Source organism: Ranitomeya imitator, chromosome 1 (genome assembly GCF_032444005.1).
Source record: "Ranitomeya imitator isolate aRanImi1 chromosome 1, aRanImi1.pri, whole genome shotgun sequence".
In the NCBI taxonomy this organism is placed as follows: Eukaryota; Metazoa; Chordata; class Amphibia; order Anura; family Dendrobatidae; genus Ranitomeya; species Ranitomeya imitator.
This window is the reverse complement of record NC_091282.1, coordinates 695,734,076-695,760,025: the sequence shown is the minus strand read 5'-3', so window position 1 is coordinate 695,760,025 and position 25,950 is coordinate 695,734,076. Positions and strand designations below refer to the sequence as shown.

The window sequence follows — 25,950 nt, the reverse complement described above, 5'->3', positions numbered from 1 at the left end:
CATAGAGGTCTCCTGTCACACACACACACACGTACGTACGTGTCTCCCATCCTGTTACATAGAGGTCTTCTGTCACATAGATCTCCCATCCTGTTACATAGAGGTCTCCTGACACACACACACACACACACACACACGTTCATGTCTCCCGTCCTGTTACATAAAGGTCTCCTGTCACACACACACACACACGTACGTACGTACGTGTCTCCCGTCCTGATACATAGAGGTCTTCTGTCACACAAATCTCCCATCCTGTTACATAGAGGTCTCCTGACACACACACACAGTTAGGTCCATATATATTTGGACAGAGACAACATTTTTCTAATTTTGGTTATAGACATCACCACAATGAATTTTAAACAAAACAATTCAGATGCAGTTGAAGGTCAGACTTTCAGCTTTCATTTGAGGGTATCCACATTAAAATTGGATGAAGGGTTTAGGAGTTTCAGCTCCTTAACACGTGCCACCTTGTTTTTAAAGGGACCAAAAGTAATTGGACAGATTCAATAATTTAAATAAAATGTTCATTTTTAGTACTTGGTTGAAAACCCTTTGTTGGCAATGACTGCCTGAAGTCTTGAACTCATGGACATCACCAGACGCTGTGTTTCCTCCTTTTTGATGCTCTGCCAGGCCTTCACTACGGTGGTTTTCAGTTGCTGTTTGTTTGTGGGCCTTTCTGTCTGAAGTTTAGTCTTTAACAAGTGAAATGCCGCTCAATTGGGTTGAGATCAGGTGACTGACTTCGCCATTCAAGAATATTCCACTTCTTTGCTTTAATAAACTCCTGGGTTGCTTTGGCTTTATGTTTTGGGTCATTGTCCATCTGTAGTATGAAACGACGACCAATCAGTTTTGCTGCACTTGGCTGGATCTGAGCACACAGTATGGCTCTGAATACCTCAGAATTCATTCGGCTGCTTCTGTCCTGTGTCACATCATCAATAAACACTAGTGACCCAGTGCCACTGGCAGCCATGCATGCCCAAGCCATCACACTGCCTCCGCCGTGCTTTACAGATGATGTGGTATGCTTTGGATCATGAGCTGTACCACGCCTTCGCCATACTTTTCTCTTTCCATCATTCTGGTAGAGGTTGATCTTGGTTTCATCTGTCCAAAGAATGTTCTTCCAGAACTGTGCTGGCTTTTTTAGATGTTTTTTAGCAAAGTCCAGTCTAGCCTTTTTATTCTTGATGTTTATGAGTGGCTTGCACCGTGCAGTGAACCCTCTGTAGTTACTTTCATGCAGTCTTCTCTTTATGGTAGATTTGGATATTGATACGCCGACCTCCTGGAGAGTGTTGTTCACTTGGTTGGCTGTTGTGAAGGGGTTTCTCTTCACCATGGAGATTATTCTGCGATCATCCACCACTGTTGTCTTTCGTGGGCGCCCAGGTCTTTTTGCATTGATGAGTTCACCAGTGCTTTCTTTCTTTCTCAGGATGTACCAAACTGTAGATTTTACCACTCCTAATATTGTAGCAATTTCTCGGATGGGATTTTTCTGGTTTTGCAGCTTAAGGATGGCTTGTTTCACCTGCATGGAGAGCTCCTTTGACCGCATGTTTACTTCACAGCAAAACCTTCCAAATGCAAGCACCACACCTCAAATCAACTCCAGGCCTTTTATCTGCTTAATTGAGAATGACATAACGAAGGGATTGCCCACACCTGTCCATGAAATAGCCTTGGAGTCAATTGTCCAATTACTTTTGGTCCCTTTAAAAACAGGGTGGCACATGTTAAGGAGCTAAAACTCCAAAACCCTTCATCCAATTTTAATGTGGATACCCTCAAATGAAAACGGAAAGTCTGAACCTCAACTGCATCTGAATTGTTTTGTTTAAAATTCATTGTGGTAATGTCTATAACCAATATCGGAAAAATGTTGTCTCTGTCCAAATATATATGGACCTAACTGTACATATACACACATACGTACGTACGTACGTACGTGTCTACCATCCTGTTACATAGAGGTCTTCTGTCACATAAATCTCCCGTCCTGTTACATAGAGGTCTCCTGACACACACACACACACGTACGTACGTGTCTCCCGTCCTGATACATAGAGGTCTTCTGTCACACAAATCTCCCATCCTGTTACATAGAGGTCTCCTGACACACACACGTACGTGTCTCCCGTCCAGTTACATAGAAGTCTCCTGACACACACGTACGTGTCTCCCATCCTGTTACATAGAGGCCTCCTGACACACACACACACGTACGTATCTCCCGTCCTGTTACATAGAGGTCTCCTGACACACACATACATATACACACATACGTACGTACGTGTCTACCATCCTGTTACATAGAGGTCTCCTGACACACACACACACGTACGTACGTACGTACGTACGTACGTACGTACGTGTTTCCCGTCCTGTTACATAGAGGTCTTCTGTCACACACACATCTCCCGTCCTGTTACATAGAGGTCTCCTGACACACACATATATACACACACATATACATACGTACGTACGTACGTACGTGTCTACCATCCTGTTACGTAGAGGTCTCCTGACACACACACACGTACGTACGTACGTACGTACGTCCCGTCCAGTTACATAGAGGTCTCCTAACACACACACACACACACACGTTCATGTCTCCCGTCCTGATACATAGAGGTCTTCTGTCACACAAATCTCCCATCCTGTTACATAGAGGTCTCCTGACACACACACACACACACGTACGTGTCTCCCGTCCAGTTACATAGAAGTCTCCTGACACACACGTACGTGTCTCCCATCCTGTTACATAGAGGTCTTCTGTCACACACACACACGTACGTATCTCCCGTCCTGTTACATAGAGGTCTCCTCTGACACACACATACATATACACACATACGTACGTACGTACGTACGTACGTACGTACGTACGTGTCTACCATCCTGTTACATAGAGGTCTCCTGACACACACACGTACGTGTTTCCCGTCCTGTTACATAGAGGTCTTCTGTCACACACACACACACATACACATCTCCAATCCTGTTACATAGAGGTCTCCTGACACACACACACGTACGTACGTGTTTCCCGTCCTGTGACATAGAGGTCTCCTGACACACACATATACATACGTACGTACGTGTCTACCATCCTGTTACGTAGAGGTCTCCTGACACACACACGTACGTGTTTCCCGTCCTGTTACATAGAGGTCTTCTGTCACACACACACACACACACACACACACATACACATCTCCAATCCTGTTACATAGAGGTCTCCTGACACACACACACGTACGTACATGTTTCCCGTCCTGTGACATAGAGGTCTCCTGACACACACATATACATACGTACGTACGTGTCTACCATCCTGTTACGTAGAGGTCTCCTGACACACACACGTACGTGTTTCCCGTCCTGTTACATAGAGGTCTTCTGTCACACACACACACACACATACACATCTCCAATCCTGTTACATAGAGGTCTCCTGACACACACACGTACGTACGTGTTTCCCGTCCTGTGACATAGAGGTCTCCTGACACACACATATACATACGTACGTACGTGTCTCCCGTCCAGTTACATAGAAGTCTCCTGACACACACGTACGTATCTCCCGTCCTGTTACATAGAGGTCTCCTGACACACACACGTACGTACGTACGTACGTACGTACGTGTTTCCCGTCCTGTTACATAGAGGTCTTCTGTCTCACACACACACACACACATCTCCCATCCCGTTACATAGAGGTCTCCTGACACAGACACACACACACACACACACACACACACACACACACAAACACACACACACACACACGTACGTACGTGTCTCCCATCCTGTTACATAGAGGTCTCCTGTCTCACATGTTTTAGATCTATAACATTTGTGACTCCTGCAGTGTCTCCGGTTACATACATGTCCATCATCTGTCTTGACACATCTCATATCCGTTCCATACAGGTCTTATCTGTCCTTTCACGCGTCTACCATCCTGTCACATACATGTCCGTTTATCCATCCTGTCACATACATGTCCTGAGCTGCAGTCACACCGCCCCATGGCTCCACTACAGGCGTTATCTCCTCACCAGGCTGCTCTGCTCCCGGTCTCCCTCGACCTCCTCCATTTTCACTGACACCAGCAATCCTCCCCCTCCTACTGACCCATAACACACGACGTGCAGCAGAGGGTATAATTTACGACGTCAGCCGCGCCTTCCGGCAGTTGCTTTCGTCCCTGTAGCGCTTGCTATTGGCTGTAGCACATATAGGGGAAGGTCTGGGCACGTCCACTTTAAGGTCCTCCCACAGCCACAGGAGGAACAGACAAGCCTGATACGTCTGGACAGCTGCCGCCGTCTCTATGGTAACACGCTTTACGTAACGCATACGTCTGGTTCTCTCGCCTCTCAATGATGATGATGGTGACAGGGCGGAAGTGACTGATGCGAAAGTGTCAGCGCTGCCCGGAGTGGGGCGGAGCCGGCATGTTGGTGTCTGGTTGTCATGTCAGGATGCTGAAGGTGGTGGTCGGGCTGTTTGTGGCGCTGCTGTTGGCACTGATGTTGGGCAAGTACAGCAGCACCGGCCGGCGGGAGCAGCCCAGGCCCAGGAGGGCGGCACGCAGCAGGCCGGTGCCCGGGAAGGAGCTCCGCAATGTCTTCTGGGCGGTGCAGGTAATGCTGTACTGCAGGGGTGTCAAACTGCATTCCTCGAGGGCTGCAAACAGGTCATGTTTTCAGGATTTCCTTGTACTGCACAGGTGATAATTTAATCACCTACACACATAATGATTGCAGCACCTTGTGCAATGCTAAGGAAATCTTGAAAACACGCATGGTTTGCGGCCCTCGAGGAATGCAGTTTGACACCCCTGCTGTACTGGTCTCTGTTATCAGGTTGCATTGTGTGATGGCAGTGCTGTACTTTGGGCTCCCTTCCATTCTTGCTCCTCTCCATCACCGATAATTATCCTCTTCTGATTTAGTAATGCTCAGCGGCTGCTGTGTGATCCATGATGTCTGCTCCAGGGCGAGGGGATGCTAACAGGGATAGCCCCCCAGTATCTGAAAGCTGACAGCAGGGTTCCCCTCTCCCCATGTAGATGACCACCGACTGCAGGGTTCCCCCTTCGTGATTGACAGTCGACTACAGGGTCCCCCCATCCCCATAGATCACGGCCAACTGCAGGGTCCCCCTCGTAGATGATGATCGGCTGCAGGAATTTCCCCTCCCTGCACATATTGATATTGGCAGAGATTCCTCCTGCTGATGAGGGCTGACTGCAGGGCCCCCCATTCCCCACGGTTGACAACTGACTGCAGAGCCCCCCATTCCCCACGGTTGACAACTGACTGCAGAGCCCCCCATTCCCCACGGTTGACAACTGACTGCAGAGCCCCCCATTCCCCACGGTTGACAACTGACTGCAGGGCCCCCCATTCCCCACGGTTGACAACTGACTGCAGGGCCCCCCATTCCCCACGGTTGACAACTGACTGCAGGGCCCCCCATTCCCCACGGTTGACAACTGACTGTAGGGTGCCCCCATTCCCCACAGTTAACAACTGACTGTAGGGTGCCCCCATTCCCCACAGTTAACAACTGACTGTAGGGTGCCCCCATTCCCCACAGTTAACAACTGACTGTAGGGTGCCCCCATTCCCCACAGTTAACAACTGACTGTAGGGTGCCCCCATTCCCCACAGTTAACAACTGACTGTAGGGTGCCCCCATTCCCCACAGTTAACAACTGACTGTAGGGTGCCCCCATTCCCCACAGTTAACAACTGACTGTAGGGTGCCCCCATTCCCCACAGTTAACAACTGACTGTAGGGTGCCCCCATTCCCCACAGTTAACAACTGACTGCAGGGTGCCCCCATTCCCCACGGTTAACAACTGACTGCAGGGCCCCCCATTCCCCACGGTTAACAACTGACTGCAGGCCCCCCCCCCCATTCCCCACGGTTAACCCCTTCCCGACCCATGACGCCACGTAAGCGTCATGAAAGTCGGTGCCAATCCGACCCATGACGCCTATGTGGCGTTATGGAATGATCGCGTCCCTGCAGATCGGGTGATAGGGTTAACTCCCATTTCACCCGATCTGCAGGGACAGGGGGAGTGGTAGTTTAGCCCAGGGGGGGTGGCTTCACCCCCGCGTGGCTACGATCGCTCTGATTGGCTGTTGAAAGTGAAACTGCCAATCAGAGCGATTTGTAATATTTCACCTATTATAACGGGTGAAATATTACAATCCAGCCATGGCCGATGCTGCAATACCATCGGCCATGGCTGGAAATACTAATGTGCCCCCACCCCACCGATCGCCCCCCCCAGCCCCCCGATCTGGCCGGTACACTGCTCCGGCTCCCCTCCATCCAGTGCTCCGCTCCCCCCCCGTGCTCTTGTCCGACCCCCCCCCCGTGCTCCAATCACCCCCCCTGCATTCCGATCCACCCCCCCGTGCTCCGTTCCAGCCCCCCCCCCCCCCGTGCTCCGTTCCAGCCCCCCCGTGCTCCGTTCCACGCCCCCCGTGCTCCGTTCCACGCCTGCCGCGCTCCGATTCCCCCCCCCCCCCCCCGTGCTCCGATTTCCCCCCCCGTGGTCCCCCCCCCCACCCCATCATACTTACCGATCCTGCCGGGGTCCCGTCCGTCTTCTCCCTGGGCGCCGCCATCTTCCAAAATGGCGGGCGCATGCGCAGTGCGCCCGCCGAATCTGCCGGCCGGCAGATTCGTTCCAAAGTGCATTTTGATCACTGAGATAGGTTATATCTCAGTGATCAAAATAAAAAAAATAATAAATGACCCCCCCCCCCTTTGTCACCCCCATAGGTAGGGACAATAAAAAAATAAAGAATTTATTTTTTTCCACAAATGTTAGAATAGGGGTAGGGTTAGGGGTAGGGTTAGGGTTAGGGTTTCGGTATGTGCACACGTATTCTGGTCCTCTGCGGATTTATCCGCTGCGGATTTGATAAATCCGCAGTGCTAAACCGCTGCGGATTTATGGCGAATTTACCGCGTTTTTTTCTGCGCATTTCACTGCGGTTTTACAACTGCGATTTTCTATTGGAGCAGTTGTAAAACCGCTGCGGAATCCGCAGAAAGAAGTGACATGCTGCGGAATGTAAACCGCATCATACTTACAGAGCCTCCCGGGGTCCGTCCGTCTTCTCCATGGGCGCCGCCATCTTCCAAAATGGCGGGCGCATGCGCAGTGCGCCCGCCGAATCGGCCGGCAGATTCGTTCCAAAGTGCATTTTGATCACTGAGATAGGTTATATCTCAGTGATCAAAATAAAAAAAATAATAAATGACCCCCCCCCCTTTGTCACCCCCATAGGTAGGGACAATAAAAAAATAAAGAATTTTTTTTTTTCCACAAATGTTAGAATAGGGTTAGGATTAGGGGTAGGGTTAGGGGTAGGGTTAGGGTTTCGGTATGTGCACACGTATTCTGGACCTCTGCGGATTTATCCGCTGCGGATTTGATAAATCCGCAGTGCTAAACCGCTGCGGATTTACCGCGTTATTTTCTGCGCATTTCACTGCGGTTTTACAACTGCGATTTTCTATTGGAGCAGTTGTAAAACCGCTGCGGAATCCGCAGAAAGAAGTGACATGCTGCGGAATGTAAACCGCTGCGTTTCCGTGCAGTTTTTCCGCAGCATGTGTACAGCGATTTTTGTTTCCCATAGGTTTACATTGAACTGTAACCTCATGGGAAACTGCTGCGGATCTGCAGCGTTTTCCGCAGTGTGCACATACCTTTAGAATTAGGCTATGTGCACACGGTGCGGATTTGGCTGCGGATTCGCAGCAGTGTTCCAGAGGTTTACAGTACCATGTAAACATATGAAAAACCAAATCCGCTGTGCCCATGGTGCAGAAAATACCGCGCGGAAACGCTGCGTTGTATTTTCCGCAGCATGTCAATTCTTTGTGCGGATTCCGCGGCGTTTTACACCTGTTCCTCAATAGGAATCCGCAGGTGAAATCCGCACAAAAAACACTGGAAATCCGCGGAAAATCCGCAGGTAAAATGCAGTGCCTTTTACCCGCGGATTTTTCAAAAATGGTGCGGAAATATCTCACACGAATCCGCAACGTGGGCTCATAGCCTTAGGGTTAGGGTTGTGGTTAGGGTTGTGTTGGGGTTATGGCTACAGTTGGGATTAGGGTTAGGGGTGTGTTGGGGTTAGTGTTGGAGGTAGAATTGAGGGGTTTCCACTGTTTAGGCACATCAGGGGTCTCCAAACGCAACATGGCGCCACCATTGATTCCAGCCAATCTTGTATTCAAAAAGTCAAATGGTGCTCCCTCACTTCCGAGCCCTGACGTGTGCCCAAACAGTGGTTTACCCCCACATATGGGGTATCAGTGTACTCAGGATAAACTGCGCAACAATTACTGGGGTCCAATTTCTCCTGTTACCCTTGTGAAAATAAAAAAATGCTTGCTAAAACATCATTTTTGAGGAAAGAAAAATGATTTTTTATTTTCACGGCTCTGCGTTGTAAACGTCTGTGAAGCACTTGGGGGTTCAAAGTGCTCACCACATATCTAGATAAGTTCCTTGGGGGGTCTAGTTTCTAAAATGGGGTCACTTGTGGGGGGTTTCTACTGTTTAGGCACATCAGGGGCTCTGCAAACGCAACGTGACGCCCGCAGAGCATTCCATCAAAGTCTGCATTTCAAAACGTCACTACTTCACTTCCGAGCCTCGGCATGTGCCCAAACAGTGGTTTACCCCCACATATGGGGTATCAGCGTACTCAGGAGAAACTGGACAACAACTTATGGGGTCAAATTTCTCCTGTTACCCTTGGGAAAATAAAAAATTGCAGGCTAAAAGATCATTTTTCAGAAAATAATTTTTTTATTTTTATTTTCATGGCTCTGCGTTATAAACTTCTGTGAAGCACTTGGGGGTTCAAAGTCCTCACCACACATCTAGATTAGTTCCTTTGGGGGTCTAGTTTCCAAAATGGGGTCATTTCTTGGGGATCTCCAATGTTTAGGCACACAGGGGCTCTCCAAATGTGACATGGTGTCCGCTAATGATTGGAGCTAATTTTCCATTTAAAAAGCCAAATGGCGTGCCATCCCTTCCGAGCCCTGCCGTGCGCCCAAACAGTGGTTTACCCCCACATATGGGGTATCAGCATACTCAGGACAAACTGGACAACAATATTTGGGGTCCAATTTCTCCTATTATCCTTGGCAAAATAGGAAATTCCAGGCTAAAAAATCATTTTTGAGGAAAGAAAAATTATTTTTTATTTTCATGGCTCTGCGTTATAAACTTCTGTGAAGCACCTGGGGGTTTAAAGTGCTCAATATGCATCTAGATAAGTTCCTTGGGGGGTCTAGTTTCCAAAATGGGGTCACTTGTGGGGGAGCTCCAATGTTTAGGCACACAGGGGCTCTCCAAACGCGACATGGTGTCCGCTAACAATTGGAGCTAATTTTCCATTCAAAAAGTCAAATGGCGCGCCTTCCCTTCCGAGCCCTGCCGAGTGCCCAAACAGTGGTTTACCCCCACATATGAGGTATCGGCGTACTCGGGAGAAATTGCCCAACAAATTTTATGATCCATTTTATCCTACTGCCCATGTGAAAATGAAAAAATTGAGGCGAAAAGAATTTTTTTGTGAAAAAAAAGTACTTTTTCATTTTTACGGATCAATTTGTGAAGCACCTGGGGGTTCAAAGTGCTCACTATGCATCTAGATAAGTTCCTTGGGGCGTCTAGTTTCCAAAATGGGGTCACTTGTGGGGGAGCTCCAATTTTTAGGCACACGGGTGCTCTCCAAACGTGACATGGTGTCCGCTAAAGAGTGGAGCCAATTTTTGATTCAAAAAGTCAAATGGCGCTCCTTCCCTTCCAAGCCCTGCCGTGCACCCAAACAGTGGTTTACCCCCACATATGAGGTATCAGCGTACTCAGGACAAATTGGACAACAACTTTCGTGGTTCAGTTTCTCCTTTTACCATTGGGAAAATAAAAAAATTGTTGCTAAAAGATAATTTTTGTGACTAAAAAGTTAAATGTTCATTTTTTCCTTCCATGTTGCTTCTGCTGCTGTGAAGCACCTGAAGGGTTAATAAACTTCTTGAATGTGGTTTTGAGTACCTTGAGGGGTGCAGTTTTTAGAATGGTGTCACTTTTGGGTATTTTCAGCCATATAGACCCCTCAAACTGACTTCAAATGTGAGGTGGTCCCTAAAAAAAATGGTTTTGTAAATTTCGTTGTAAAAATGACAAATCGCTGGTCAAATTTTAACCCTTATAACTTCCTAACAAAAAAAAATTTTGTTTCCAAAATTGTGCTGATGTAAAGTAAACATGTGGGAAATGTTATTTATTAACTATTTTGTGTCACATATCTCTCTGGTTTAACAGAATAAAAATTCAAAATGTGAAAATTGCGAAATTTTCAAAATTTTCGCCAAATTTCCGTTTTTATCACAAACACAGAATTTATTGACCTAAATTTACCACTAACATGAAGCCCAATATGTCACGAAAAAACAATCTCAGAACCGCTAGGATCCGTTGAAGCGTTCCTGAGTTATTACCTCATAAAGGGACACTGGTCAGAATTGCAAAAAACGGCAAGGTCTTTAAGGTCAAAATAGGCTGGGTCATGAAGGGGTTAACAACTGACTGTAGGGTGCCCCCATTCCCCACGGTTAACAACTGACTGCAGGGCGCCCCATTCCCCACGGTTAACAACTGACTGCAGGGCCCCCCCATTCCCCACGGTTAACAACTGACTGCAGGGCGCCCCCATTCCCCACGATTAACAACTGACTGCAGGGTTCCCCCCTTGTCCCCACTGTTGACAGCTGACTGCAGGGGTCCCCCTCTTTCCATGCTGTTGGCAGCTGACTGCAGGGGTCCCCCTCTTTCCATGCTGTTGGCAGCTGACTGCAGGGGTCCCCCTCTTTCCATGCTGTTGGCAGCTGACTGCAGGGGTCCCAGCTGCTGGGTGTCAGACTCTGTATTCAGCAGTGTCAGGGAACCTGGGAGGAGTGCAGGGGAGAATGACATGCTTGATACATGGGGACTGATCACTGACTTTCTGCTTTTGGTGTTACAGGTGACGGATGTTCACGTCAGTAAATTCTTGGATCCCCTCCGGGTCTCAGAGTTCGAGGTCTTCTGCACTGAGAGCCTCTCTGTTATCGGGCCAGCACTTGTCCTTGTAACCGGTAAGAGAACTAGTACTGAAATGTTTCCTGCAGCTTCTGACCGGAGCCGTGTGCAGCATAGCATTATTCATATAGGGGAAGGTGGGGTTACTAATTGTATCGGCACTGATGTACATCAGTATACACTGACTACACCGAAAAACTACCTTTACACAAGGTCAGTAAAATAGAATAAATTTTATTAACCAACAACAAAGAAATATATATATGTATAAAATACAGTGGGTACACACCTAAAGCACAGGAATAGGTGGGCTACCCAGGTAAGGGCCCCATTAGTAGTGGTATCTTGCCTTGCGCAGGCGTGTACTATGGAGGACAGAGAATGAACTTCAATCCAATATTGCAGCCAGCGGGTAAGGAAAGGGTGAACCAAACACCCGAAAACCCCGCCCCTATGGCTGAAGATTGTTCCCTCCAAATTCAGGTGACAGAGTCCCTTTAACCAAGGCCATTGAATCCCTTCAGGAGTCCTCCAGGAGTGGGTACACTAATCTGCCTGTCTCAGAGGATTCCTCTACATCTCAGTAACCGTCGGCCTGGTTTGGCCGTCCTCGTTTAAAGCAAACACAGGCATCTAGGAAACGGATACATAGCATGTCTCCTAGGCCCTCTGACGCCTCGGCATCCGTTATCTCTGTTCCTCGCTCTCCCTCTCCAGGGATTAATAGGGAACAAGCCTCTGAATATGAGTCTGAAGGGCCCTTTGACTTAGAATCTCCAGGTTAGGCCCCTTTCACACATCAGTTTTTTGCTATCAGTCGCAATCCGTCGAATTTTGAAAAAAGGGAATCCGGTGACTGATGCCGCCGGATCCATTTTTTTCTCATAGATTTGCATTCGCGATGGATGGCCTCACATTTCATCCGTCGTTCTCCGGATTCGTCAAATTGTTTGTCCGGCGGCCGGAGACAATGGACAAAGTAACTTTTTTGTGTGCGTCGAAAAAAAGGACAGAGACTGAACCATTGTTGTCCGTCGTTTGCTCAAATGGAAGCCTATGGGTGCCGGATCCGTCAAATGACGGAATCCGGCGACGGATTCCGTTTTTTTTAACTGTGCATGCTCTGATTTATTTAGCCAGATCCGCTAGTTGGATCCGTCTAAAAAACAAATCCGTCGCATCAGTTTTTCACTATCTGCAATGGATCCATCGAGCCAACGGATTCTGACCGACGGCAAAAAACTGATGTGTGAAAGGGGCCTTACCAGACAGCAATAGATAGTCTCATAGAGGCCGTCAACCAGACATTGCATGTCATGGTTTAATGCTAAGGTGCCTGAGTTTGTAGCTCGGTTCCAGGAACCATCGGGGTGGATTCGCTCGTCCTTCCGTCGAGCCGTTTTCACCTTCCCTACCTGTTTCCCCCATTGCCTTTGATTCCGACGGTCATCAGGAAGATCAAAGCAGAAGAGGTTTACGGTAATCCTAGTTGCTCCAGACTGGCCACACCGGGCGTCGTACGCAGATTTAGTACAACTGGTCGCAGATACCCCCTGGCGACTACCAGATCCACTGGACATGATTTCCCAGGGCCCTATTTACCACCAGAACTCAGAGGCCCTGTGTTTGATGGCTTGGCCGTTGAATTCTGGGTTCTAACCCAAGCTCGTTTCTCCCAAGAGGTGGTGTCTACCATGATTAATGTTCAGAAGCCGGTGTAGGGACGCATCTATCATCGGATCTGGAAAACCTTTTTTGAATGGTGTAGAGGCCGAGGTCGGCCTCCTCTGGTTTTCTCCAGTCCCACCATTCTGGAATTTCTTCAGTCCGGCCTGGATTCCGGCCTGACGCCGGGCTCCCTCAAGGGACAAGTTTCAGCCTTGTCCGTCTTGTTTCAGCGTAAGATCGCTTCCTAACCGCAGGTGAGAATTTTCTTTCAGGGTGTCTCCCACGTGGTACCTCCCTACAGAGCGCCCTTAGATGCCTGGGACCCTTACTTGGTTCTAGGTGTCCTACAGGAATTTCCCTTCGAACCGTTACAGGACCTCTCTCTCTCCCTCTCCCTCTCCCTCTCCCTCTCCCTCTCCCTCTCCCTCTCCCTCTCCCCCTCCCCCTCCCCCTCCCCCTCCCCCTCCCCCTATCCCATGCCGCGGGTGGATGACTTGTTAGACCGGCTGGCAAGTGCAAAGTATTTGACCACCATCGATCTATGCAAAGGCTACTGGCAGATTCCCCTTAGTCCTGATGCTATTCCCAAGTCGGCATTTGTCAAGCCAAGTCTGGCTTATTCCAGTTTCGAGTTATGCCATTCGGGATGCAGACTGCCCCGGCGACCTTCCAGAGGCTGGCTGACTGGCTTCTGGATGGTCTCCAGGACTATGCGTGTGCCTACCTGGATGACATCGCCATCTACAGCGCAACATGGGAAGAGCATCTAAATCACCTAGAGACAGTATTAGACAGGATCCACAAGGCCGGAATCACCCTGAACCGAACCCAAACAAGTGTCACGTGAGCAAAGCAGAGGTTCAGTATTTAGGGCATTGGGTGGGAAGTGGGAAACAGAGACCAAAACCAGCCAAGATTGAGGCCATAGCCAAATGGCCCACCCCACGCACTAAAACCCAGGTCATGGCGTTTCTAGGGACAGCGGGGTATTACAGGAAATTCGTTCCCAATTACAGCAGCGTAGCCAAGCCCCTCACTGATCTGACCCGTAAGAACCAACCCTGCCAGGTAACCTGGACCCCAGAGTGTGAGGAAGCCTTCCGCCAGCTAAAGGACGCCCTCACCAGTACCCCTGTATTGGCTGCACCCGATCCAACGAAACGTTTCCTTGTTCACACAGACGCTTCTATGTTTGGATTGGGGGCAGTGCTGAGCCAAGTCGGGCCGGACGGCCAAGAACACCCGGTAGTTTACCTGAGTCGGAAACTACTGCCCCGTGAAGTGAGCTATGCGGCCATCGAGAAGGAGTGCCTGGTGGCAGTATGGGCACTCAAAAAGTTACAACCATATTTGTATGGACGACAGTTTTCCCTCCTAACGGACCATAATCCCCTAGTGTGGCTTAATCGGGTCTCCGGAGACAACGCCAGATTACTGCGGTGGAGTTTAGCCCTACAATCTCTGGACTTCACCATCCACTACAGACCTGGCAAACAAAACTGGAACGCCGATGGACTAAGTTGACAAACGGAACTCGTACCAACCCCATAAACTTCGGTCATCCCCCAAACCGATCCGTTAAGGATCAGACTGTGTATGCCGATCGCGTCGCTGAAAAGGGGAGCCGTGTTACAGGACCCCCAGCACCAAGAATATGTTATGCAGTATAATGTATAATAGGTTCCATGTGAAATGCATCAGTCCACAGGCTGTGCCCCTGGGCAGAGGAGACAAGATATTCTCCTTCTGACCTCCCCCCACCTTTGTAATTCCCACAGTAAATATCAGCAGGCTCCGGCCCCCTGCGGCTATTGTAATGTATGTCTGGCCGGTTGTTTTCCTATTGGCCTGCCCTGTGTATCTGTGTTATATATTCTGTGTCCTGTGAATAATGTGTGTTCTTTTAGACTGGAAATACGTGGAGTAGCAGTCAGCTTTTATATGCTCTCATGTAATCAAACCGTTATAATAGATGAAATGTGGATTACATCCGCGCTGCTGCGACAAATAATAGATCCAGATATACTTGTAAGATGTTCGGGTGGTTTATTCAACGCGTTTCGAAGCTCATGGCTTCTTCTTCAGGAAGTTTCAACACAGGTATATATCTCTGTGTGGAAACTTCCTGAAGAAGAAGCCATGAGCTTCGAAACGCGTTGAATAAACCACCCGAACATCTTACAAGTATATCTGGATCTATTATTTGTCGCAGCAGCGCGGATGTAATCCACATTTCATATATTATAACTGTTCTGAGAGGTCGCAGCGCCGACCTGTGGATCTGCAGTAGCTGACAAACTACACGCTTGTACTGTGTACTACCCGGTGAGCAGTTCTCTCACAATTGATCAGAAACAATCCTGGGGATAAGACCCTTTTGCGCTTTTTTTGTCTCCTATCTTTCAATACTCATGTAATCAAGAAATTCCAGCCAGCGTCCTTCATTCAGAATCCAGCAAAAGCAGAGTGGACCTCCTGAAACACGGGGTGGTACTGAAAGAGGTACCCCAGCTTGGTAGACCCCGTTACAAATGTACTATCCCGTCGAGGAGACCTGGGACTTAATTCCAAGAGACGGGATAGTACGTCATAGGCGATCGGCCGGGTGTCAGCTGATTATTACAGCTGACATCCGGCACGATGTGCCAAGAGCAGTCACGCACATTAATCCCCGGAACACTGCGATCAAACATGACATAGACATAGTGGCATAGGGAAGCATCGCGCAGGGAAGGGGCTCCCTGCATGCTTCCCTGAGACCCTCGGAACAATGCGATGTGATCGCGTTGTTCCGAGCATCTCCTCCATCCTCCTCCCTGCAGGCCCCGGATCCAAGGTGGCCGCGGGGTCCAGCAGGGAGGTGGCTTACAAGCGCCTGCTCAGCAGGCGCCAGCAAGATTCCAGCACTGCATGGCAGATCGCTGATCTGACACAGTTCTATGCAAAAAAAAAAAATCCTAAATAAAATTAAAAAAAAATAAAATAATATATTAGTTTCAAAAAAAGAGGCAGCACTCCATTGTTCCAATATAAAGACATGCAGGGTTTAATTTACCCACATGTTCAGGCAATGTTTCAGCTCACAATGAGCCTTTCTCAAGCCTTGAGAAAGGCTCATTGTGAGCTGAAACGTTCCCTGAACATGTGGGTAAATTAAACCCTGCATGTCTTTATATTGGATCGGGTATTCTAGAGTATGCATATCCACATAGTATATTGCCCAGCCACGTAGTATATTGGCCATTTACGTAGTATATTGCCCAGCCACGTAGTATACAGTAGAGCCACGTAGTTGTCCACGTAGTATATTGCCCAGCCACATAGTATATTGGGCAGCTATGTAGTATATTGCCCAGCCACGTATGACACAGGTTAAAAAAATAAAAAATACATACCTTCCGCCGGCGCGTTGTAGCAGTGTCCACGGATTATCGCTGGCGGCGGCCATCTAATGGAGGTCGCGCGTGTGCAGATGGTAGTGCTCGGCTTCCTGGTAAATGGCCGCGGGTGCGCAGATGGAGATTGCGGTGGCCATTTTCCTGAAGCCGAGTTCTATTGCAAGTCCCAGGGCTGGTGTGAGCAGGACCTATGATGACATCGCGGTCACATGACCGTGATGTCACGGCAGGTCCTTGCCGCACACCAGCCCTGGGACGGGACCGGAGGCTGGCGCTTGAAATGGAGCGGTCCAGGGAGCGTGGCGAGGAGCGAGAAAGGCGGCGGGTGAGTATACCAGGTTTTTTTGTTTTGTTTTTTTATTATTTTTAACATGCATATTTTTACTATTGGTGCTGCATAAGCAGCATCAATAGTAAATAGTTGGGGGACACACAGAGTTAATAGCAGCGGTAACGGAGTCCGTTACACCGCGGGCCATTACCGCTGCCATTAACCCTGTGTGAGCGGGATTACGGAGCGGGCGCCGGGCAGTGAGTGCAGGGGAGTAGGGAGGGACTAATCGGACTGTGGCCGTCGCTGATTGGTCGCGGCAGCCATGACAGGCAGCTGCCAAGACCAATCAGCGAACGAATAACCGTAAATAAAGACAGACAGACGGAAGTACCTCTTAGACAATTATGTATATAGATATGTACCTGTTTTTATGTATACCCTCCTCACATGTAAAGCGCCATGGAATAAATGGCGCTATAATAATAAATCTACTATTTAATTGTCTAAGGGTCACTTCCGTATTTCTGTCTGTCTGTCACAGAAATCCCAAGTCGCTGATCGGTCGCGGCAAAACAGCCACGACCAATCAGCGACGGGCACAGTCCGGCGGCAAAATGGCCGCTCCTTCCTCCCCGCAGTCAGTGCCCGCTCCATACTCCCAGCAGTCAGTGCCCGCTCCATACTCCCTTCCAGTCAGCGCTCACACATGGTTAATAGCAGCGTTAACATACCGCGTTATGCCGCGGTGTAACGCACTCCGTTAACGCTGCTATTAACCCTGTGTGACCAACTTTTTACTATTGATGCTGCCTATGCAGCATCAATAGTAAAAAATCTAATGTTAAAAATAATTAAAAAAAAATAAAAAATAGTTATATACTCACCGTCCGTTGGCCCCTCGGATCTAGAACAGGCCTTTCCCGCTCCTCGCGACGCCCCGGTGACCGCTCCATGCATTGCGGTCTCGCAAGACCGCTACATCATCTCTAGAGACCGCAATGCACTCTTGGGACCGGAGCGCGCGAGGAGCATCGGTAAACGCTTCGCCTGGATCCAGGGGCCAACGGAAGGTGAGCATATCACTATTTTTTATTTTAATTCTTTTTTTAACAGGGATATGATGCCCACATTGCTATATACTACGTGTGCAATATACTACGTGGGCTGTGCTATACACTACGTGGGCTGTGCTATACACTACGTGGGCTGTGCTATACACTACGCGGGCTGTGCTATACACTCCGTGGGCTGTGCTATACACTCCGTGGGCTGTTCTATACACTCCGTGGGCTGTGCTATACACTCCGTGGGCTGTGTTATACACTCCGTGGGCTGTGCTATATACTACGTGGCCGGCCGCAAATAATCAGCGACCGGCACAGTCCGGCCGCGAATTGGCGCAGGATTTGAACCACACTGCGCTAATTGGTCGCGGTTCTAAAATCTTCATAAATAAACTACTTACATATTCTAGAATACCCGATGCGTCAGAATCGGGCTACCATCTAGTGTGTGTGTGTGTGTGTGTGTGTATATATATATATATATACAGTGGGGCAAAAAAGTATTTAGTCAGTCAGCAATAGTGCAAGTTCCCCCACTTAAAAAGATGAGAGGCGTCTGTAATTTACATCATAGGTAGACCTCAACTATGGGAGACAAACTGAGAAAAAAAAATCCAGAAAATCACATTGTCTGTTTTTTTAACATTTTATTTGCATATTATGGTGGAAAATAAGTATTTGGTCAGAAACAAAATTTCATCTCAATACTTTGTAATATATCCTTTGTTGGCAATGACAGAGGTCAAACGTTTTCTGTAAGTCTTCACAAGGTTGCCACACACTGTTGTTGGTATGTTGGCCCATTCCTCCATGCAGATCTCCTCTAGAGCAGTGATGTTTTTGGCTTTTCGCTTGGCAACACGGACTTTCAACTCCCTCCAAAGGTTTTCTATAGGGTTGAGATCTGGAGACTGGCTAGGTCACTCCAGGACCTTGAAATGCTTCTTACGAAGCCACTCCTTCGTTGCCCTGGCGGTGTGCTTTGGATCATTGTCATGTTGAAAGACCCAGCCACGTTTCATCTTCAATGCCCTTGCTGATGGAAGGAGGTTTGCACTCAAAATCTCACGATACATAGCCCCATTCATTCTTTCATGTACCCGGATCAGTCGTCCTGGCCCCTTTGCAGAGAAACAGCCCCAAAGCATGATGTTTCCACCACCATGCTTTACAGTAGGTATGGTGTTTGATGGATGCAACTCAGTATTCTTTTTCCTCCAAGCACGACAAGTTGTGTTTCTACCAAACAGTTCCAGTTTGGTTTCATCAGACCATAGGACATTCTCCCAAAACTCCTCTGGATCATCCAAATGCTCTCCAGCAAACTTCAGACGGGCTCAGACATGTACTGGCTTAAGCAGTGGGACACGTCTGGCATTGCAGGATCTGAGTCCATGGTGGCGTAGTGTGTTACTTATGGTAGGCCTTGTTACATTGGTCCCAGCTCTCTGCAGTTCATTCACTAGGTCCCCCCGCGTGGTTCTGGGATTTTTGCTCACCGTTCTTGTGATCATTCTGACCCCACGGGGTGGGATTTTGCGTGGAGCCCCAGATCGAGGGAGATTATCAGTGGTCTTGTATGTCTTCCATTTTCTAATTATTGCTCCCACTGTTGATTTCTTCACTCCAAGCTGGTTGGCTATTGCAGATTCAGTCTTCCCAGCCTGGTGCAGGGCTACAATTTTGTTTCTGGTGTCCTTTGACAGCTCTTTGGTCTTCACCATAGTGGAGTTTGGAGTCAGACTGTTTGAGGGTGTGCACAGGTGTCTTTTTATACTGATAACAAGTTTAAACAGGTGCCATTACTACAGGTAATGAGTGGAGGAAAGAGGAGAATCTTAAAGAAGAAGTTACAGGTCTGTGAGAGCCAGAAATCTTGATTGTTTGTTTCTGACCAAATACTTATTTTCCACCATAATATGCAAATAAAATGATAAAAAAACAGAAAATGTGATTTTCTGGATTTTTTTTTCTCAGTTTGTCTCCCATAGTTGAGGTCTACCTATGATGTAAATTACAGACGCCTCTCATCTTTTTAAGTGGTGGAACTTGCACTATTGCTGACTGACTAAATACTTTTTTGCCCCACTGTGTGTATATATATATATATATATATATATATATATATATATATATATATATATATATATATATATATATATATATATATATATATATATATATATATATATAATATAATATATCCCCTTCAGTGAACACCGTAAAAAAGAAAAAGGCAAAAAACAATGCTTTATCAAAGGGGTGTCAAACTGCATTCCTCGAGGGCCTCAAACCATGCGTGTTTTCAAGATTTCCTTAGCATTGCACAAGGTGCTGGAATCATTTTCTGCAGGTGATTAAATTATCACCTGTGCAGTGCAAGGAAATCCTGAAAACATGACCTGTTTGCAGCCCTCGAGGAATGCAGTTTGACACCCCTCCTTTATCATACCGCCGAACAAAAACTGGAATAACACGCGATCAAAAAGACGAATATAAATAAACATGGTACCGCCGAAAACGTCATCTTGTCCAGCAAAAAAACGAGCCACCACACAGCGTCATCAGCAAAAAAAATAAAAAAGTTATAGACTTCAGAATAAAGCGATGCGAAAATAATTATTTTTTTCTATAAAATAGTTTTTATTGTATAAAAGCGCCGAAACATTAAAAAATTATGTAAATGAGGTATCGCTGTAATCGTACTGACCCGAAGAATAAAACTGCTTTATCAATTTTACCAAACGTGGAACGGTATAAACGCCCCCCCAAAAGAAATTCACGAATTGCTGGTTTTTGTTCATTCTGCCTAACAAAAGTCAGAATAAAAAGCGATCAAAAAATGTCATGTGCCTGAAAATGGTACCAATAAAAACATCAACTCGTCCCACAAAAAACAAGACCTCACATGACTCTGTGGACCAAATTATGGAAAAATTATAGCTCTCAGAATGTGGTAACGCAAAAAATATTTTTTGCAATAAAAAGTGTCTTTTAGTGTGTGATGGCTGCTAAACATAACAACCCCTCTATAAATAGTAAATCAAACCCCTTTTATCACCACCTTAGTTAGGAAAAATAATAATATTAAAAAAACTGTATTTCCATTTTCCCATTAGGGTTGGGGTTAGGGTTTGGATTACGTTTATGGTTGGGTTAAGGGTGTGTCAGGGTTAGGGGTATGGTTAGGGTTGGGATTAGGGTTAGGAGTGTGTTGGGGTTAGGGGTGTATTGGGGTTGGGATTAGGGTTAGAGGTGTGTTTTTAGGGGTGTGTTGGGGCTAGGGTTGGAGTTAGAATTGGGGGGTTTCCACTGTTTAGGCACATCAGGGGCTCTGCAAACGCAACATGACGTTTTATCTCAATTCCAGCCAATTCTCCATTGAAAAAGACAAACGGTGCTCCTTCCCTTCCGAGGTCTGCCGTGCGCCCAAACAGTGGTTTCCCCTCACATATGGGGCATCGGCGTAATCAGGACAAATTGTACAACAACTTTTGGGGTCCAATTTCTCCTGTTACCCTTAGGAAAATACAAAACTGGGGGTTAAAAAATCATTTTTGTGGTTAAAAAAAAAAAAAAAAAGATTTTTTATTTTCACGGCTCTGTGTTTATAAACTGTAGTGAAACACTTGGGGGTTCAAAGTTCTCACAAAACATCTAGATAAGTTCCCTGGGGGTCTAGTTTCCAATATTTCCAATATGAGATCACTTGTTGGAGGTTTCTACTGTTTAGGTACATCATGGGCTCTGCAAACGCAACGTGATGCCCGCAGACTATTCCATCAAAGTCTGCATTCCAAAACACCACTTGTTCCCTTCCGAGCTCTGCCATTATTATTATTACTAGATGGTAACCCGATTCTAACGCATCGGGTATTCTAGAAAATGTATGTAGTTTATTCATGAAGATTTTAGAATAATACATTGAATACACAGGATTCGGCCAACCGCGACAATTAGCGAAGTGTGGTTCAAATCCTGCGCCAATTCGCGACCGGACTGCGCCTGTCGCTGATTGTTTGCGGCCGGCCACGTAGTATATAGCACAGCCACATAGTATATTGCACAGCCACATAGTATATTGCACAGCCACCGTAGTATGTAGCACAGCCCACGTGGTATGTAGCACAGCCCACGTGGTATGTAGCACAGCCCACGCAGTCTATAGCAATGTGGGCATCATATCCCTGTTAAAAAAAAGAATTAAAATAAAAAATAGTGATATGCTCACCTTCCGTTGGCCCCTGGATCCAGGCGAAGCGTTTACCGATGCTCCTCGCGCGCTCCGGTCCCAAGAGTGCATTGTGGTCTCGCAAGATGATGTAGCGGTCTCGCGAGACCGCAATGCATGGAGCGGTCACCGGGGCGTCGCGAGGAGCGGGAAAGGCCTGTTCTAGATCCGAGGGGCCGACGGACGGTGAGTATATAACTATTCTTTTTTTATTATTATTTTTAACATTAGATTTTTTTTTACTATTGATGCTGCACAGGCAGCATCAATAGTAAAAAGTTGGTCACACAGGGTTAATAGCAGCGTTAACGGAGTGCGTTACACCGCGGCATAACGCGGTATGTTAACGCTGCTATTAACCATGTGTGAGCGCTGACTGGAGGGGATTATGGAGCGGGCACTGACTGCAGGGGGGAAGGAGCGGCCATTTTGCCGCCGGACCCTTAGACAATTATATAGTAGATTATTTATTATTATAGCGCCATTTATTCCATGGCGCTTTACATGTGAGGAGGGGTACACATAAAAACAGGTACAATAATCTTGAACAATACAAGTCACAACTGGTACAGGAGGAGAGAGGACCCTGCCTGCGAGGGCTCAAAATCTACAAGGGATGGGTGAGAAAACAGTAGGTGAGGATAGAGCTGGTCGTGCAGTGGTTTGGTCGATCGGTGATTACTGCAGGTTGTAGGCTTGCCGGAAGAGGTACGTCTTCTTGCCATTCGCCCAAACAGTAGTTTTCTCCCACATATGGGGTATCAGCGTACTCAGGACAAATTGCACAACAACTTTTCGGGTCCAATTTCTCCAGATACCCTTGGGAAAATACAAAATTGGGGGCTAAAAGATAATTTTGTGAAGAAAAAAAAATGATTTTTTAATTTTCAATGCTCTACAGTATAAACTACTGTGAAGCATTTGGGGGTTCAAAGTGCTCACCACACATCTAGATAAGTTCCTAAGGGGGTCTACTTTCCAAAATGGTGTGACTTTTGGGGGATTTCCACTGTTTAGGCACATCAGGAGCTCTCCAAACGAGACTTGGCGTCCCATCTCAATTCCAACCAATTTTGCATTGAAACGTCAAATGGCTCTCTTTCCCTTCCGAGCTCTGCCATGCGCCCAAACAGTGGTTTACCCCCACATATGGGGTATCGGCGTACTCAGGACAAATTGTACAACAAGTTTTGGGGTCCAATTTCTTATGTTACCCTTGGTAAAATAAAACAAATTGGATCTGAAGTACATTTTTTGTGGGAAAAAAAAAAGTTAAATGTTCATTTTTTTTTTTTCTTAAACATTCAAAAAATTCCTAGGAAGCACCTGAAGGGTTAATAAACTTCTTGAATGTGGTTTTTGAGCACCTTGAGGGGTGCAGTTTTTAGAATGGTGTCACACTTGGTTATTTTCTATCATATAGACCCCTCAAAATGAATTAAAATGAGATGTGGTCCCTAAAAAAAAATGGTGTTGTTAAAATGAGAAATTGCTTGTCAACTTTTAACCCTTATAACTCCCTAACAAAAAAAATTTTGGTTCCAAGATTGTGCTGATGTAAAGTAAACGTGGGAAATGTTACTTATTAAGTGATTTGTGTGAGGTATCTCTGTGATTTAAGGGCATGAAAATTCAAAGTTGGAAAATTTCAAAATTTTCGCCAAATTTCCGTTTTTTTTCTCTCTAATAAATGCAAGTAACGTCAAGGAAATTTTACCACTAACATGAAGTACAATATGTCACAAGAAAACAAAGTCAGAATCACTGTGATTCATGCAAGCATTCCACACTTATCTACTATATAAATGTCTAAGGGTCACTTCCGTCTTTCTGTCTGTCCTTCTGTCCCGGATATTCATTGGTCGCGGCTTCTGTTATGGAATCCAAGTCGCTGATTGGTCTCGCCAGCTGCCTGTCATGGTTGCCGCGACCAATCAGCGACGGCCACAGTCTGATTAGTCCCTCCCTACTCCCCCGCTGTCAGTGCCCGGCGCCCGCTCCATACTCCCCGCAGTCAGTGCCCGCTCCATACTCCCCACAGTCAGTGCCCGCTCCATACTCCCCGCAGTCCGTGCCCGGCGCCCGCTCCATACTCCCCACAGTCAGTGCCCGTTCCATACTCCCCTCCAGTCACCGCTCACACAGGGTTAATGCCAGCGGTAATGGACCGCGTTATGCCGCGGGTAACGCATTCCATTACCGCCGCTATTAACCCTGTGTGACCAAGTTTTTACAATTTATGCTGCCTATGCAGCATCAATAGTAAAAAGATATAATGTTAAAAATAATAATAATAAAAAAAAAATGCTTTCTCCTTCACCTCATTGGGGGACACAGACCGTGGGTGTATGCTGCTGCCAATAGGAGGCTGACACTAAGTGATACAAAAAAAGTGATCTCCTCCCCTGCAGTATACACCCTCCTGCTGGCTCTCGGCTCCTCCCCTGCAGTATACACCCTCCTGCTGGCTCTCGGCTCCTCCCCTGCAGTATACCCCCTCCTGCTGGCTCTCGGACCCTCCCCTGCAGTATACACCCTCCTGCTGGCTCTCGGCTCCTCCCCTGCAGTGTACACCCTCCTGCTGGCTCTCAGCTAACCAGTTCTTGCTTAGTGTCTGTAGGAGGCACATGGATCTGTTTCAGACCCCAACGTTTTTATTTTATTGTTTAATTTTCTGTAAATTTTTTATTTTTTAATTAACGGAGTGAAGGGGGCGACGGTTCCTTTCAAGGTTCCGATCTCCCCCGAACCATCAACAGGCGAGCACGGCGAGTATACCTCCCCGTACCCTCTCCTGCGACGTGGGAAGACATGCCTGAGCTCACTTCAGGGGCGACGGTTCCTTTCATGGTCCCGATCTCCCCACACCAGCAGCAGGCGACCACATGGAGTGTCGCCTCCATGTATCCTCTCCTGGAGCCAGGCCTAATGCCGGACAACTGGCCCTGTCCACCCTGACTGAACTCCGTGGCTGTACAGAGGCCCTTCTCTATGGCGTCCGAGCAGCCCCCACTGTCCCCCCACTGTGACAGCGGATGGCACAAGGAGGCGGACGGTTCCTCTCCACCTCCCTAACAAACGGATGATGGATTGAGGCTTATCCCTGCACCGTCCACGCTGCACAGAACAGCGCTGAAACCCACATCCGCGGCGGCTCCATGCCGGGACGCGCACCAATGGTGAGTGGATCCATCTTCAGAGGGATATCCACATGCTGACAGGCAGCCTCAGCCACTTCCCTGTGGCCCACCTCTCTGAGGTAACGCTCTGGATAGCTGCAAAAATTTAGCCCCCGGCTTCGGCCGATTTGTAGGCCGCATCCTGGAAGTCTTACCTGGAACGACCCACTGGTGACTTCCGCCGGCTACAGAAATTTAGGCCCCGGCTTAGTCCTATTCAACATTGTCTGGTGCTCCGCCCCCCAAATTGGCGCTTCTCGCTCTCTGCGAGATTTTATCAACTCTGCAGCTCCCAGTGGCCATCTTGGTCCACCCGGCCAGCTCACACTGGGGTGACAGTATTTTTGCATTAAAGGGGCACATCGACTCTACATCAGTACCCGGGTAAGGAAGTACCTGGCCTGGTCTTAAAGGCATATGGCCAGTATTCCCAGTCTTAAAGGCGCATGACCAGTATTCTCTGGTCTTAAAGGTGCATGACCAGTGTTCCCTGGTCTTAAAGGCGCATGACCAGTATTCTCTGGTCTTAAAGGTGCATGACCAGTGTTCCCTGGTCTTAAAGGCGCATGACCAGTATTCCCTGGTCTTAAAGGTGCATGACCAGTATTCTCTGGTCTTAAAGGGACACTGTCACCTGAATTTGGAGGGAACAATCTTCAGCCATGGAGGCGGGGTTTTGGGGTTTTTGATTCACCCTTTCCTTACCCGCTGGCTGCATGCTGGCTGCAATATTGGATTGAAGTTCATTCTCTGTCCTCCATAGTACATGCCTCCAGAAGGCAATCTTGTCTTGCGCACGCGTGTACTATGGAGGACAGAGAATGAACTTCAATCCAATATTGCAGCCATCGGGTAAGGAAAGGGTGAATCAAAAACCCCAAAACCCCGCCTCCATGGCTGAAGATTGTTCCCTCCAAATTCAGGTGACAGTGTCCCTTTAAAGGTGCATGACCAGTATTCTCTGG

General features: G+C 47.6%; 2 protein-coding genes across 4 annotated transcripts in view; one reads left to right on the top strand and one right to left on the bottom strand.

Annotated features, from left to right (window-relative positions):
- Positions 1 to 4,318, bottom strand: part of UBR1 (ubiquitin protein ligase E3 component n-recognin 1) — a 233,593-nt gene extending 229,275 nt beyond the window's left edge. The window contains exon 1 of the mRNA XM_069730874.1: positions 4,092 to 4,318. Coding sequence (XP_069586975.1) covers positions 4,092 to 4,130 — 39 coding nt within the window. The 5' untranslated portion in view covers positions 4,131 to 4,318. The remainder of the gene's footprint in view (positions 1 to 4,091) is intronic.
- A 96-nt stretch (positions 4,319 to 4,414) lies between these two features.
- The window catches only part of TMEM62 (transmembrane protein 62), a 134,654-nt gene continuing 113,118 nt past the window's right edge, over positions 4,415 to 25,950 (top strand). Inside the window, exons 1-2 of one of the 3 annotated variants that reach the window (XM_069730841.1) lie at positions 4,415 to 4,679; positions 11,116 to 11,227. In XM_069730841.1, the coding sequence (XP_069586942.1) occupies positions 4,449 to 4,679; positions 11,116 to 11,227 (343 nt within the window). In that variant the 5' untranslated portion in view covers positions 4,415 to 4,448. The remainder of the gene's footprint in view (positions 4,680 to 11,115; positions 11,228 to 25,950) is intronic. The other 2 variants (XM_069730849.1, XM_069730834.1) reach the window with 2 other exon arrangements.